The sequence below is a fragment of the Pyrus communis genome, chromosome 13 (genome assembly GCF_963583255.1).
Source record: "Pyrus communis chromosome 13, drPyrComm1.1, whole genome shotgun sequence".
NCBI classification, from domain to species: domain Eukaryota; kingdom Viridiplantae; phylum Streptophyta; class Magnoliopsida; order Rosales; family Rosaceae; genus Pyrus; species Pyrus communis.
The window spans coordinates 19,380,424-19,396,352 of NC_084815.1; the positions used below are offsets into that span (position 1 = coordinate 19,380,424).

General features: G+C 35.8%; 2 protein-coding genes across 4 annotated transcripts; both read right to left on the minus strand.

Annotated features, from left to right (window-relative positions):
• Nucleotides 1-2,789: 2,789 nt before the first annotated feature.
• LOC137711962 (ethylene-responsive transcription factor ERF113-like) lies at nucleotides 2,790-5,353 on the minus strand. The gene is made up of 2 exons (XM_068451112.1): nucleotides 4,766-5,353; nucleotides 2,790-3,696 (listed from the first exon to the last, which is right to left on the minus strand). Exons 1-2 carry the CDS (start codon nucleotides 4,965-4,967, stop codon nucleotides 3,083-3,085), a joined length of 816 nt encoding a protein of 271 aa, XP_068307213.1. The 5' UTR covers nucleotides 4,968-5,353; the 3' UTR covers nucleotides 2,790-3,082.
• Nucleotides 5,354-6,557: 1,204 nt separating this feature from the next.
• Nucleotides 6,558-12,401, minus strand: LOC137712651 (protein BONZAI 1-like). 3 transcript variants are annotated; one of them, XM_068451767.1, is made up of 17 exons: nucleotides 11,821-12,401; nucleotides 11,289-11,336; nucleotides 10,871-11,019; nucleotides 10,720-10,768; nucleotides 10,349-10,405; nucleotides 9,691-9,879; nucleotides 9,430-9,564; nucleotides 8,999-9,060; nucleotides 8,806-8,908; nucleotides 8,613-8,727; nucleotides 8,229-8,305; nucleotides 8,007-8,144; nucleotides 7,751-7,915; nucleotides 7,515-7,628; nucleotides 7,284-7,380; nucleotides 7,107-7,205; nucleotides 6,558-6,980 (listed from the first exon to the last, which is right to left on the minus strand). In XM_068451767.1, exons 1-16 carry the CDS (start codon nucleotides 11,968-11,970, stop codon nucleotides 7,111-7,113), a joined length of 1,743 nt encoding a protein of 580 aa, XP_068307868.1. In that variant the 5' UTR covers nucleotides 11,971-12,401; the 3' UTR covers nucleotides 6,558-6,980; nucleotides 7,107-7,110. The 3 variants fall into 3 exon arrangements, with proteins under 3 accessions (XP_068307868.1, XP_068307869.1, XP_068307867.1); XM_068451768.1 differs by having other exon boundaries at nucleotides 7,085-7,205; XM_068451766.1 differs by having other exon boundaries at nucleotides 6,558-7,205.
• Between the last annotated feature and the right edge of the window lie 3,528 nt (nucleotides 12,402-15,929).

Here is a 15,929-nt window from a genome sequence, read left to right on the forward strand (position 1 = left end):
CATTGAAGTCAAGCAAATCCGTTCCCAAGACAACTTGGCCGATCTATTCATCAGGTCATTGCCCAAGTCTACATTTCAGAAGCTCGTCCAAGGAATCAGTATATGTAAATTATCTGAGTTGAATCACTTGTAGGTCTCTTATTTAGAAGTTATGTCTAACTTAGGGGGAGTATCTTGAAGCATACTCACATGATCTTAATGTACTCTTTTTCCCTATGATTATGAGCATTTTTCTCACTGGGTTTTTGCTACCTAACTAGGTTTTAATGAGGCACCCATCCCAGGATGATCATACTCCGTTGAGTTCACTACCTTCATCCAGTTTGATGAGCGTTTTAGACATTATGCATATTTTCTTGCTTTTCTCCTTAGTCTATGAGTTTTCCCCATTCCTTGGGTTTTACCATAGCAAGGTTTTTGTGAGTTTTTACAAATGCATACTTCAAAGTAAATTTGAGACTCGCAATCACCCGTTGTGCCGATGACTTCATCAACTATTCTACCTTATCTGCTGAAGATCTGATGCGATGGTTTGTTGAGGTATTTACACACTCAAGGGGGAGTGTTGCAGTTATATTTAGAATAGGAATGTGATTGTGTAAATCCTAGGGAATCTGGGAAAGTATTATATATTCCTATTAGGATTGGATTACCTATTAAATATTGTCATCCTAAAGGGAAAGGTTTTACCCTTTCTAATACTATAAATAAAGGCATAATGGGGTGAATCAAAAACACCTCACAATTAAATCAATCTCTCTTCTCCCTCAATCTTGCCGCACCCCTCTCTTTCTCTAAACCTTAGAGCGCTCAATCAAATAGGCCTACAACAAAGTTTAATATATAGTTGGTAGAATTATTTTTAATTTGAATTCTGCTTAAAATTGTTTGTTTTTTCGTTGACATAATTATAGCGGAAAAAGCATGGGAAGGAGGCAGATCCTGTTTCGTTTTTTCGTCATTGTCATACTCGAAAAGATAAAACTTGGATTGATGAAGCCTCTCAGCATATAGGGATAAATGATTTTTTTTGTGTTAGTATATCATTGTTATTAATTTTTAATATCTATAATTTATTTTTCTGCTTTATGATTGTTGATTTTTTTAAAAAAAATATTATTGCAAGGCAACTATGGAGGGCAATTTTCAATCTATGATTGAGTCTGGTCAAGAAGATACTGATGAGCTTAGGACCCAAGTATATGTCAAGATGATGGGTCATGTGCGTCATAATAGAGTGCGTGGGTATGGACATGGGGTGACTCCAGATATGGTGTCTTATGCATCTTCTTCAGCTTCTACTTCTAATTCCTCCAGGAGATCATCCAGGAGTTCTGTATCAGTGCTAATGACTGAAAACAAAGAATTGAGAATGAATTGGGACAACTGTTATTGTTATTAGTTTTTATTAATGTTTGCTTTGGCCTATATATGAAATATGATTGGAATTATTTATTTATTTATTTATTTATATATATATTTTTTAATTATTATTAACGAAAAACGGAGAAACAGTTTGTGTTATGTTTTATTTTAATATTTTTGGTGTCGCTTATGGACGACAACAACATATATATATATATATATATATATATATATATATATTATATTTATCGAAATGTTGTAGGTAATGTCAGTTAGGACCGACAGTAGGTTGATTATTTTTTTTGTTTACTGTTATGTAATGTCGGCTACGGCCGACAATAAGTGTAATATTTTATTGTTCAATTGCTACTTAATGTCGGTTAGTAGTGCCATCATGTCAAAATTTAACGTCGCTTATAAGCAACGTAATCTACGATGTCACTTTTAAGCGACGGTGTTGTTCTTTTTAATTTATATTACTTTGCTTTGTGGTGGCGGATTAAGGGGTCTAAGCGACGTCAATACCATTTCCGTGACAATGGCATTGATGTCGCTAACCCAATCCAACATTGCACTATTTAATGTCGGATTTTTACCAAATAGCCGACAGTAATTCATGATTCTTGTCGGTTTTCGACTGCCAGTTATAGCCCCTTTTGTAGTAGTGTTTCACTGAAGAATAATAATAATAATAATAACAAGCCTTGACAAAGGAAAAAAGGTTCATGAACCTTGATTATTCACAACTAATCACTAATTAATTATGTACCTGCAAGATTTAATTAAGCAGAAAATATCATATCGTTCTGAAACACGATCTCTAGAACCTCTATGAATATACTTAGGCACGCATTTGGAACATGTTAAATATGTATAGGCTGACTCATGCAGGTCTCGCACAGATATAGCCGAATTCGATGACCATTAATTAGCTAGTCTACACAATATGCCAATATATCAATCAAGTTGATATGTATGAGATTTCTTCTGTACTTATCAAAATAAATAATAATTTAGAATAATATTCCCTGGAATTATTGGCTTCAAAAACGAGTTCTAGCCACTTTTTGTGTATGCGTATCTATATGTAACAGAAGGTTACCAAACCTTAGAAGCAACACTATTAGATGATTCCTCCACAACTTCTCTACTATATATCTTTTTTTTCCCTGTTGGGAGTTTGGAAGGCTGATTAACTAGTAGATTAATCCATGTCTTAAAAAGTGTGCATGCGCGCGGTCACTGCAATCTCATCGTCATGGATACATCAATCTCAAAAGTTGAAGGCATGTGCTGTTCTTTTTTAAACAAGCGATAGTCGTACACTAAATAACTCTCAACTAAGAGATGAGAATTCAAACTTGAGTGCAAAGAAGAGATTTACACTGCTCTAACCAACTTAACTAAGTCTAAACCTGCGGGTATGATAATTATTAAGGTGTGGAGAAAGTATTTCATTTTCAATAGACTATTATTTGACATACATACGCTAGTGAAAACCTCGTCAAACAAACCGAAAATAATCATCAATTAACAACACACTTTTGATCACCTTCTTAAACCTTTGTCGACAAAAGAAAGTCTAATTCAAGAAAGAAGAAACAAAAATACGTCACAAAACTTGAAGGATATAATTATATCTTTATTCTCCCACGATTGATCTCCCAGGGAACTTGGAACTTGGATGTGTACTGTCCTCTTGAATAAAGTACTCTTGTCAAGGTCGACGGTTCCTATTCCTAGGAGGAGGATTTGAACTCGAAGAAGAAGACCCGAACCCCGGCATAGAATAGCCTAAGGGATGTTGTTGATCTTCTTGTTGATGAGATGGTAAGAAAGGTAATAAAGATGATGACGATGTAGTAGTTTCTGATGTCTGGGTAGCAAATCTCTCTCTTTCATAAAGAGTAGCTGGTAAATCATAACTTATGCACTCGTGACCACTCCGAAAATATTGTGCATATTGATCATGAGGAGGAGTAACAACATTATTAGGGAATGCCTGCAGGTGATAGTGATGATCAGAAAGAGGGTGATGGTGGTCAGTAATTACTCTTTGAGATGCCCCAGCTGGCAAGTTTTGTTGAGTACTAGTGGCAGTGAGGGAACCTAATTCCGTAATTCTTCCTTGAACTCTTTCGGGAAAGTTGAGCTTAGCTTTGCTTCCTTTAAACCTGAAAGCTGCTTCATCATAAGCAAGTGCCGCTGCCTCGTCGGTTTCAAAGGTGCCGAGCCACACCCGAGCTGCCTTCTTCGGGTCACGAATCTCAGCTGCCCACTTCCCCCAAGGTCTCTGCCTCACTCCTCTATAGTGCCTTCTCCTCGCGGTCCCTTCACAAATTAACAGTGTTATGCATGTATGTTTCCAAATTTATTAAAACAGTACCTTAATTACGTGCATTCAAACAGAATAAATGGTATGTTAATAAGACATTCAACACACTCAATTCATCTAACTACGGGCAAGGGGATTTAGGTGCATAAAGAGTAACACACTGCTCTAACCAATTGGCTTAAGTTCAAATTTGCATATTGAATTGTTATTGTTAATTGTATATATCAACTATACACACTCTAATATTCATCTTTATTTGGTAGAATAGCTACATGGAAAACAATTGTAGCTAGGAAACAAGTAGCGTATGAGTTATTATTATGATGAGAAAAAGAATGTAACCATATAGACAGTCTACACAAATGAGCTATGGCAAACATGAAAAAAATTAGGCCCAAAATACAACGGACAAACTTCAGTTATTTAAACTGTTATTAGGGAACAAGGTTTCGTGGTGTAGTTGGTTATCATGTCACTCTAAAACAACTTAGTACTACGGTTTAGTAGTATTACTCTTCATTTGTAAGTGATAGGACTTAGGTTTGATTCTCACCTAAGATGAATATAAACCACATTATTGCTAGCTTATTTTGAGGCTTAACCCACTCTCTTAACCCTTTAGTATAGATAATATCGTTTGTTAAAAAAAAACAAACTGTTATTAGGGTACCGAGGCTGCTTTTGCAGATAAAAACATTAAACCTAACTAAAAACATCAACTATATGAAGATGGAAACGGAACAATATAGAGGATTTGATTCTAAATCTGCACAGTAAACCCTAAATCCATATCATAAGCCGAATCATGCATGATTACTTAGGGCACTACGTGTTGAGAGAGAAAACTGATATAAGAATATATAAGACGACACAACTTCAAGTTCATGCTTCCCTTTGCAGGTAAAAAACTGTCACAACGTATAAACTGGAATCGATCCCTATGAATATTTAAGTCTAGCTACACGGGGGAACTAAATTAATTAAAATTGGAAGTAAATAATGAAATTGTTCAAGTACTAGCAATAATAATCATGATCAATATAGTACTGTTGAACTATATTAAACCTTGATCTCGAGCCTGTGGAGGAGATTGATCATCATGCGACTCCATGGCGCTGGACTGGGGAGCCATCAGTGGCGGCTCCATCGGCACTTGAACAGCTGGGGTCTGGTTGTTAGTGCTTCCAAGAACTTGAGATAGAGCTGAGACCATGGCAGACATCTCATGTTGAGATCGAGCTGACGAGAAAAACGGCTCGAAGATCATTCGATGATCCTCCTCTTTCGCCTCTGGTTCATCACCAGGAAAGGACCTCTTCCCATGCTTTCGATCCACTTTATAGCCTTGTTAAAACCCTTTGAAAATTTATATATAAGATATTCTTGTGCTAAATCATCAAGCAAACATGCACCATAAATATTGTTCTTACGAGCTAGCAATTAACTATCTTGTTTTGTATTACTATATAAATATGAATCAAAATCAGTAGATATAGCAGTGTGCTTTCTTTTATGCACCCAAGTTTGAATCATTCTTTTCGTGATTTAGATGAATTTAGTGTAGAATATCAATTTGCTAAGTAAAAAGTACGAATCAGGCAAAATCAAGAGAGGAAGAGATGAGAGAGGACAATAGCGCAAAGAGAAAGAGGAGGAGAGAAGAAGGAGAAATGCTAGGGTTTGAAACAGTCATTTAATATATGTTTCCTAGCCTAGCTCTTTGATGGTGTCAAATTTGGGAGCTGAATTGAAAAAGCAAATGGTCCAACTTTATGGCCTTCTATTCCCTCTTTTTTCTTCTTTTTGAACTAACCGCGTTTACTTTTGAGACTAAATATTCTGGATGGTTTAAATTTGAAACAATGCTAAGAAGACTATTTATTTAAACTGTATTTTATAAATTATATGACGTAATTGTTGATGATTAAATTATCATTTAAATATTGATTAACGTTCTTATTTTCTATTTGTAACACATCACATAGTTTACAAATGTGATCTAAAAAACTTTATTTACCTAAAATGTCATGGTGGAGTCATCAGAAAGGGAAAGGAATATATGGTTGGACTTATCCAAAGAAGAAATTCAGGATTGAATTTGCGTATGTCAAAGCATGCATCATGCATGAATGGGAAAGTATTATCTTGTATTTACAAATCATAGCATGCATTTTCATGCTCAATTGATGCCATGTTTCATGTTTGAAATGGGGCAAATTATGAATCAGCAACGTCATAAGATATAAAAAAATCTAAATTAGATGTGAAATCAACTACCATATGATTGTACTGTTGGACTCACATTTTAATAATATATAGGTCAGAGAACGAAATTATTTATATATATATTCGTTCTAGATACATAAACGTGTAAATAATTTAAGATCGCTTACATCTTTAATTACCGACAAAATACTTGTCGTCAGGAATTAAAATTTTAAATAAATAAGCTTGTAAGTGAGAGGTTTTATACTTAATTCTCGTAAAAAACGAATTAAAACCACATTATTATCAACCATTGTAAGACTTAAATGTAAATAATATCGCTTGTTCAAATAAAATTACCAATCTCTCTCTCTCTCTCTCTCTCTCTCTCAAATGTAGTAGAAGCGTTTTTAATCATCTCTCTCTCTCTCTCTCTCTCTCTCTCTCTCTCTCAAATGTAGTAGAAGCGTTTTTAATCATTTCGAAAACAGCCTCAAACAAGCGTAAAGACCAACCACTTTATATTTATTTGTCCCGAGTGAAGAGCCTAGCAAATTAAAGACCTATGCAAGTTTTCACTGGAAAATAAAAAAGAAGTCATCCATGGGCCTGGTACGTAGAGAAACGTTACTCTGCTAAACCGCAACGTATCGCCGGAGAAAAAAAGGGTTCTATTTGTTTCAAAACAATCTTGCATTCATCGTTCATGTTAAATGCTTCATAAAACAATATAATTCGCAGCAGTGCAGCGAAATTCGGAAACGAAAAAGCAGGGGGAAACAGAAAAGAAGAAAACAAAAGATTAAGCAACATTTTGAACACTTGATAAACCTCCATTTCCAAAAGCTGAAAGTACTTGTACTTCTATTCTGAAACCGTTCTTCGCATCTTTCTCCAAATTGTTAATTTCAAAAGATAACCGGTTCTCCATGCTTACCGCATCCAATTGTAGAACACAAGCCTGGTAGAGAGAACTGCGGGCACTTAAGTTTGCAGTCTCACAAAGGCGGCCGCGAGGACTGTGCAGCTGCACTCATCCCAAGTCTCGAACGTGATAATGCAACATAAAATTGTTCTTCATGACAAAATTGCATTAGGGTTTCCATGCAGCCAAAGAGGGGAAGAAACAAAAAACATTTCAGGCTCATATTGCAAGAGGATCAAGAGGAGAATATCAACCTTCATATGTACAGGTCTTTACATGATCACAAAATTGGTTTGTCATCTCTCAATCGCATGTAAGTCAGAAATTGAGCCGGTAGTTCTGCTAAGAGTGCCTGAACAACAGAAATTTCTCCACCTGGTGGTGAAAGGGAAGTTACTGCCTGCTAATTAAAGTTGGTAAGCGGATATAGTAAAAGAATATGAAAAGCCTTACTTTGTACATCTCGGAATGGAACAAACTGTACTATGTCACGTGAAGCCACACGTCCAGTAGAACTTTCAAGTCTCTCGCCCTTGTCAGCATCCAAAATCTTCACAATGAAAAAGTAAAGATAATTAGTTATGTAGCGTTCGGGCTTTTTATTCAAGTATGGCTGTTCAATGAAAATTATCAGTTCCCTAACATAAGACATTCCGGCACTGCAAACACAAGGGAAGGAGATACCTCCATTTCTTTGAAGTCAGCTCCTCCTACTCCAACAATCAAGATAGACAATGGCAGGTCGGACGCTTTCACAAGGGCATCTTTGGTTTCTTGGTGATCTGTCACTACTCCATCCTACGGCAGTAAAATTTAGACCAAAGTTCTGATAAAATCATAAAAAACTAAAGAAGCTGGGAAATTTTGAGTGAAGTAAAAGTAAAACAACTAGAGAGCACATCCAACCCCATTATGCATACCGTGATTATTAACAAAACAAAGTATTTTCGTCCACCATTTGCAACAGACTGGCTGGCATTCAATGCAGCATTTGTGATTACAGGTCCAAAAAGGGTTGGTCCTGCAAGAGACACATTTTGGAGGGCACTTGCGTATGCTGTCATAATTCCTTGGATTCCTTCAACCTGAAAGAAGTAGAGTTGCATAATCCTTAATACAGAAAGCAACTACAAAGTTCAAGGTTACAAAAGCAAGTTCTGGCCATAAGTTTTTCACCTCACAGTGATGACTACTCCCGTTCAAATTGAAACAATGAGAAACTGGACCATCAATTGGTCGGGCTCCAAATCCCCAGGCAGGAAAGCGCTTGTCTGAATCATAAAACTGTAACACCTCCACAACTTCGATGATTGCCTGGAAAACAATGTCACAATCATATGGGGTCCAAAGAAAGGAAAATAATTGTGGGGATTAAATTACAAGGGACGTAATTCTCACTCTCTGGTATGCATTTGGCCGTCCTGTAGGATCTATATAATGCAAAGAATCAGGCAGGCGAGAATTTCCATTTGAAGCTGGTAAGCAAGGAATATGAGTGAATTTGATAAGACAATTTAAGACGTATTAAAAGAGTCATTGTGAACAAGTTTGCATTTATAAGAGGGCAACAGTAAGAAAAGTTTAAAGCAATAAGCTAGAAATAACAATGATCAGGGCACAAGTACAGCGACGCAACACTTTTCTATAGCAGACAACGGAAGCCATGCAACTGCACTTCTAGCTTTGCAAGGCTCAATTTCTAGTAACAATCACTTCTATCATGATATGCATTTGCACCCAACAAATTATGATGTACAGCAACATTTATGTCTAGATAAGCACCTGTAAAATCAACAGCAACCATGAAGTTCAGCTCATAGCCCCCAGCCAAGTAATCAAGGAAGGTGTGCTGGACAGTCTCGGTAAACTTGTCGACAAATAGTTGGCTCTTTAGTACCTGCAATGCAGTCAGAGAACTTCTAAACTAAGAGAAAGTGGGATGGAAATCCACTATATTACCATATTATAATATTACCTTGTTGTGGGAATCATGCCCAACAGTAGTTGGTAAAAATAAATTCTCTCCTTGTCCGCTGCTATGAAGCTTTTCCAACTCTGCCAGTGATTTCTGAATTTTTCTGTATTTCAACGAAATCATAATACTGTAATAGGAGAAAAGGAAAATAAAGCCGATAAAAGTAGTCATTCATCCACTCTATAGGAATTACCCAATCAGATCATGCTTGCCATTGTTATTGAAATTAAAACACTCCATTATCAATGGGCTGTCCTGCAGATTAACAAAATAAATATTAAAATGGGAAAACTATTAGAAACAATAGGAGAAGCACAATATGATCCAACTATCAACAAACAGATGAAGAAGCATTGCTTCTTATCTGCAAAGGTGCACATAAATCTTTAACAACCAAATCTGCATGTTTGACTACATGGTAATTAATGTCAGCACAATTTTTAGTGATGGCAGCCAAATGAACAAGTTGAGTTAACTTTTTGAGTTTAGCAAGAAAAACAGAAAATACAGCCATGGACCAAACCCTTGAACTTTCCATGGGAAGTAAAAAAACAAAGCATATTCCAGCAAACTCAACCTCCACTAATTTACACATATAGCTGCAAAAAAGATACATGTTTATACCTTGCTTCCAACTTGTTGAATATTTATGTATACTGGTTTCCATGAGGGTTTGAGCTCATTCTTTATGACTTCTGTTTTGCAAACTGGAATTGTGATCCCACTCTCCGCAAGTTTTGATATTACCAAAAAGGGGTCCTGAAAGACCAGTCCGAATATGTGTCAAAACATGAACTGTTTTTCATTTGGCCATGCGTGCATAACTAGTAATGCTCATCAAAGTAGATAACCAAAGATAAACAATAATAAGTCAGAAGCCCCTACACTTTTTGAGAAGAGATCCTTGTATTCCAAATCTAAACACCTTAAACTCATCTCTATTGCTGTCTTAGAGCTAACAGATTCCTCAGCGTGCACAATGAGTTTTCCACGGTCTCGGTGAGGATTTGGTCTGTCCAACTCTTCTCTATATTCAAGATTGAGGGTTAGTAACCTGTCTGATTTAGTAACTATCTGCACAAGTAGAAAGGCAAATTAATGGGTAAAAGAATCAGACGCCAGAGCTTAAGGTGGTCCTTCAAATAAATAATTCCACTAGTGTATATTGGTAACCAGATGCACTAGAAAGGTGAAATAAATTACTTCTCAGATTAGAGATATCAAATGTCCATTGATTGTATTATATCTGGTGTTGTGTGTGGTGTGCCTGAGAGGTGAGGATTAGATCAAGCAAGCCAAAAGTAGAATACTCGTCTTTGACTTGTTAGGTCCAATGAGTAAACCTTGATTCAATCTTTAATTTTATGGTTCAAGTTTAGGCTTGCCCTGTTTCACAAACCACAAAACCACCCACTTAGTAGCTAAGAGTTGGTTGGGTTCAAGCAGGCTTTGCGCATATTGGTCAACCTTGACAAGTTTAGATAGAATATCATAGAGATTCAGTAGTTCAATGATTCCACAGAGAATGGTCACTATGTCACACCTCAGACAATGCGCAGGTTGCCTCACCAAGAAATTGTTGCTCCTCTAGCTGAAGCATCTGCACAAGTAAAACCGTCCATTGTGAACCAGTTATGCTTACAAGCACTTGAATGAGATGCAGCAAATCTTTGTTTTAATACATATGAAGCTACCCCTACCAATGTGTCCACCTAGAAATATGCGCAAAGCAGAACAGTGTTCATCCAGAAATATCAGGAGCAAACAAATAATATGATATGGCCTTTAGCCGAATGAGAAAATAACCATATTTCCTTGCCTCTTGCATAGAGAGTTTTAAGAGGATACATGGATGGTCAAGTCGCTTAAGAAAAGAAAACTTTACATGTAGGCACAACATCGTAAATTTTGTACCTTCACTTCCACATTATGAAACTGAGTGTCAACGTCATACACACGAAAGCTGTTATGAAAATATAGTTAGCCACCATGGAAGGGTTGCACATAAATGTGGGACCAAAAACATTTTTTTTAATTAAAACGGAGATAAAAGCTTTAAACTTACACCAGAGTTTGCACAACCTCAAAATGATAAGTGATATTTTGTTTTGTGATCCATTTTGGATTTAATGAATTTAGAACTACTTCAGTGCGACCAAGCTCTGAAAGTCCTCCATCTCTTCCTTTTGTATAGATAACCACCATCGGATCACTCTATAGAAAATAAAATTCATGAATAACAGACTGACATCCTTGAAACAAAGGAAAGATTTACACAACCAAAAAATATCTAGCATGAGAGCAAAATATGGATAACGAATCGGAATGGCTACTCCTAAGGATTTAACATTGTGATTCAACATAATCGGAATAAGAGTATGAGGCAAGCTAGGGTACCATACACACATCAATGATCAAGACTCCTAAGGATTTAACAGTAGAAATGCAAGGAATGGCTACTCCTATGCATTAGAGCGACAAACCTTGGAGAGAACATCCCGATCACGCAGGTCTATAGCAGCAAGTGATATCTGCATGCAAATTGTTAACAAGAAAATTAAGTACACCAGATGCAAACATTGACAGACCTCAAAATGGGAGCGAATTCGTTAGTTAACAAAAAAAAAATCACAAAATTCCATAAAAATCGTAAAATCTAGCTTTGGCTGCAGTAGAAGTCATTAAACAAACATTACATTTCGAATGACTTCGATTGTGAATCCAAGTGAACAATCCAGATTTTTCATGAACATCCAATTCTTGAGCACCAATTTTGCAAAATGATCTTACTAATTCAAGCTCTTTCTTAATGTTCTTGACTACATTAGCGTCAATGGCGTGCATAACTACAGTCTTAAGCTCTAGCGCCATCAGATTTAAGTTAACAGAACTCAAAAGTCCAATCCAAACTGCCACCTGCTAATTGCTAATTGCTAATTACTAATTACTAATTACTTAACAGTTAACAGTTACAAATTTGGCTCAGAAGATTCAAGAGAAGCAGAGAGAAGTAACCTCGATCTGAGAGAAGAGGCCGTGGTAGCCGCGCGACCTGAGGAAGAGATCGACGGCGTCGTTCGGTGCGTCGTAGGGATTGGCGTGAGAGGCTGCGGTGCCGCCCACCGCCGACATGCCGCCGGCGTCGTTGGAAAAGCAGTTTCCCATTCCAAAAGACTCCAAAAAGCTAAGCCTCCTCCTCCTCCTCCCTCCCTCAGCTCCGCTGCAATAACTATAACTTCCCTTGTATTTTTCCTCCTTTTATATTTCCACAAAAATGAAATTAAAATTTGCAGTCTCCGGAAAATCTCTCCAGTCTATGATCTTGCAGTTCGCTACCAACTTATTTAAATACTATTTTATTCATGCATTGGTTGGCCCCACATTTTGTTCCGTTGATAATTTAGGGAAGGGAAAGGGAATAAACGCGTTTTTTGCTTTAGAAATTAGATTAAATGAGAATTACTTGAATAAGCCGCGTTTTTCTGTTAACGGAAATACCGAAAACTAGCGATGATCAAAAGACTCAATTCCAGAAAGAGGAAAATGTTGCGAGTTGCGAGTTGCGACTGCCGTCCTTTTTCTTCTTCTTTTTCATGGGAGTGGAGTGGTCTTTTCTCTTGAATCCACTAGGCAGCTGATGTGAACACTTGTTCAAATATGAAAATTAGCCTGTGACTGTAATAAAACGTGACATGTTGACATAATATTACAAATTTACGAAAATAAACTGCATTTGGACTTCAGGTAATTTGAGTGATGGTTCCTAAATTTTAGCTCAATTTAGTCCCTTAAACTAAAAATTCGTGAGTATTTGTCTATGAACTTGTTATAATGTGTCTTTATGACTCTTGTCACATCCCAACCCGTCGTGAGTATTTGTCTATGAACTTATTATAATGTGTCTTCATGACTCTTGTCACATCCCAACCCGGGCTCCACCATATCTCGGGCTCTACTCTGCCGTAACACGATATTATCCGCTTTAGGTCTCGAGCACACCTCACGGTTTTGTTTTTGGAAACTCATGAGCAACTTCCCAATGGGTCACCCATCCCATTGGGAAGTTGCTCTAGCCCAATCTCGCTTAACTTTGGAGTTCTGATGGAACCCGAAGCCAGTGAGCTCCCAAAAGGCCTCGTGCTATATGGAGGTGGGCATGTACATATAAGGCACATCACCCCTCTCCGTTAGTCGATGTGGGATGTTACAACTCTTTTTACTAACTCCATTAAAACTTCCATTCAAAAGGAAGAATTTAAAAGGATAAATAAATAAATTGAAGTTTTAACGGAGTTAGTCAAAACGATCGTTACTCTACATTAAAACAAGTTAAGATAACAATACTCATGAATTTTTAGTTCACAAACCAAAACTTCAATTGGGCAAAAATTCAAGGACTATTGCTGTAATTTTCTCCTTGGAGTTTACTATTGTGTCTTATATTTACATGTATGAATAAATTATAATTGTGAGCTTGCATGAATGTCACGTAGTTTTACCATGACAGAAGAAATTCAAAATTCCGAACTGAACGGTTTGTAATGAAAGATTTTTTTTCTAACTTCGGCCTAATCTGAACTACGACCTAATCTGCAATTATTTGCATGTTGGTGATTTTTTTACACTTTTGTTTTCTTATTCTCTAATGTGTATTCCTCCTCTTGTTTATGTTATCTTATCCACTTTTGCTTTAAGCACAGAAAAATAGAGTGCGAAAATTATTTCCGACAAATTTGACCGAGAGAAAACACAAAAACTGAAAAAAGTTAGAAATCACGGAGAAGTTTTTTTCTGGCTGGTAATGGTATGCCAACTTTTCATTATTTTTCTTTTCTGTTTTTCTTGTTGGGAGTTGGGACGGACTTGGAAAATACAGAGTCAATATATTCAATTTACAATAATAAAACTATATTTCCATTTAAACCAAATAAATAAATAAACAAAACCTTCGCCGTTGAGATTTTTGAAAAATGTCCGAGCATACGACTGGATATCCGAATTCATCACATGTGATGTTTGCCACTTGTAGGATAGATTAATACAAACTAATTATATTGATATTAGCTAACACGAACAATCATAATTCATGAATTGATTATTGTTTATTGGGTACAGAACTATAACGTTACTTAAAATTTAATGTATATCTCTTTCTATTTATCTCTTTTCAGGTGACATGTTGTATTTAAGTTTATTCTCTCGGATCTAATCTAGCAAGGCAGGTTACATGTGCAAATATTGCACAAGCTCTTAAACTTTAGATTATTAATTTGCTTTCGAATTTTGAATTGAACTGCGAAAGTTGGCATTTAAAATGGGTTTAGTTTTAATGCATATATAAAATAGGTGTAATCATGAAATTTAAAGATTGTATATAATGGCGGCTTTGTCTCTTTAAGTACACACTACGAATAATGATACATATAGACGAGGAATAATGATTCAATAAGCAAAACTAATTAAATGATTACATTAATTAAAGTCAATAAATTTTTGTTTTTATTAAACAAGAAGAAAAAGAAAAGGCAGAGACACCAAGTAGACATGGCCAGCAAAAGTGAAAGGGGGATGCTGGCATGCATAGCTGGTTTAATTGGAGGTCTGCTGATTGCTAAAACAAATTTTGGTCTTTCAAATTGTCACGTAAACCCACAAACTTGTATGCGAAAAGTCATATTTAGAGCAGCTGTTGGAAATGCTCTAATTTAATATTTTTAGAGCATCTCCAACAATTTCTTTAAATTTGACTCTTCAAATTCAATTTATTTACTCACATGACAATTTGAAAACTAAAATTTATTGATTCACATCTTTGCTTCAGCGGACTCCGCAAATCTTAGTACTTCTTTATTACTTTCATCTTTGGAAAAAAAAAAATTTGACAAAGACATTCTTATAATAAAATAATGTTTGCAGAGTGGGATAGGGAGTCTCCAAATATAGAGTGCATGACATTTTCTAAATGAGAAATGTTATTAACACTCCAAAAATTTCATTTTACACTCCTTACAAATGTATTTTTCTTTCTAATTATAGAAAATTTGAAGTGCCAAATGAGATTTTTAGAGTGTTAATAATAATTCTCTTCTAATTTTGAAGACTTGTTGGATAACTTTGTTAAAGCACAAAAAATCCTATGTGGCACTTCAACTTTTGTTTTGTGGAATTTCTTGGAGATGCTCTTTGTACAAAAAGCACAACATAATAATCCCCCATTGTACATTACTGTGAATATGTGACGTGTGAGATTCTCTTATGTTTTCAATTGATCACGTCCCAATTATTGATGGTACATTTTTAAATACGTGACAAATATTTATTGAACAATAATGTCATTGAGACTCAATCTTGATAAGAGAATATATTCAATGTGTACGGTGCACCCCCACTAATAGAAAAAGTCTATTGCAATGCTAAACTTAGGGCATCAAAAGTTGATAAGATCGTCTCTGCAAGATAAATGACATTGTGACAGTGTTCTAACCAATCATATATTCTTATATGAGAATCAGACCATACGACCATCCAAAACAACAAACAAAAATTAAAAAATGGCATGATCGAAGGTGGTGGACATTTGCCTTATTGTGTTTTAAATTTTGATGTGTTTATCTCTCTCATTATATGATTTAGAGAAATTTTATTTAAACTCATGTAACATATATCTACACTCAACTTATTCTTTGCACTCATTTGATTTTTAACTTAAGATTTTTAACTAAACTATTAATATCTCTTTAAACCCAAATTTATTACCTAATATACCCCTATAAATCCAATTCAATATGTGAATTTATTTTTACACCCATTTGATTTATAACTATATCTTTACGTCGTCTGGAAATGGAGAGTGAGAATTTATGTATGAATTCAGCCATGGGTAACAACAAGACTGACACTTCTGTAGATGTTGACAAAAATCATGCATCACCATCTCTCTTTGTATGGTCTCTGTTTCATGAGCATATACGTCTACTACCATACCTTTTCATAGGAATCTTTCTATAGACTTCATGAAGTGCATGGAGCACTAGTAATCAAATTGGGTTTGTTCGAAAACATTACTATTTGTTTGACAAGATAATATCCCTGTAATTTCGAAAATGCACACTCGCATATCAATT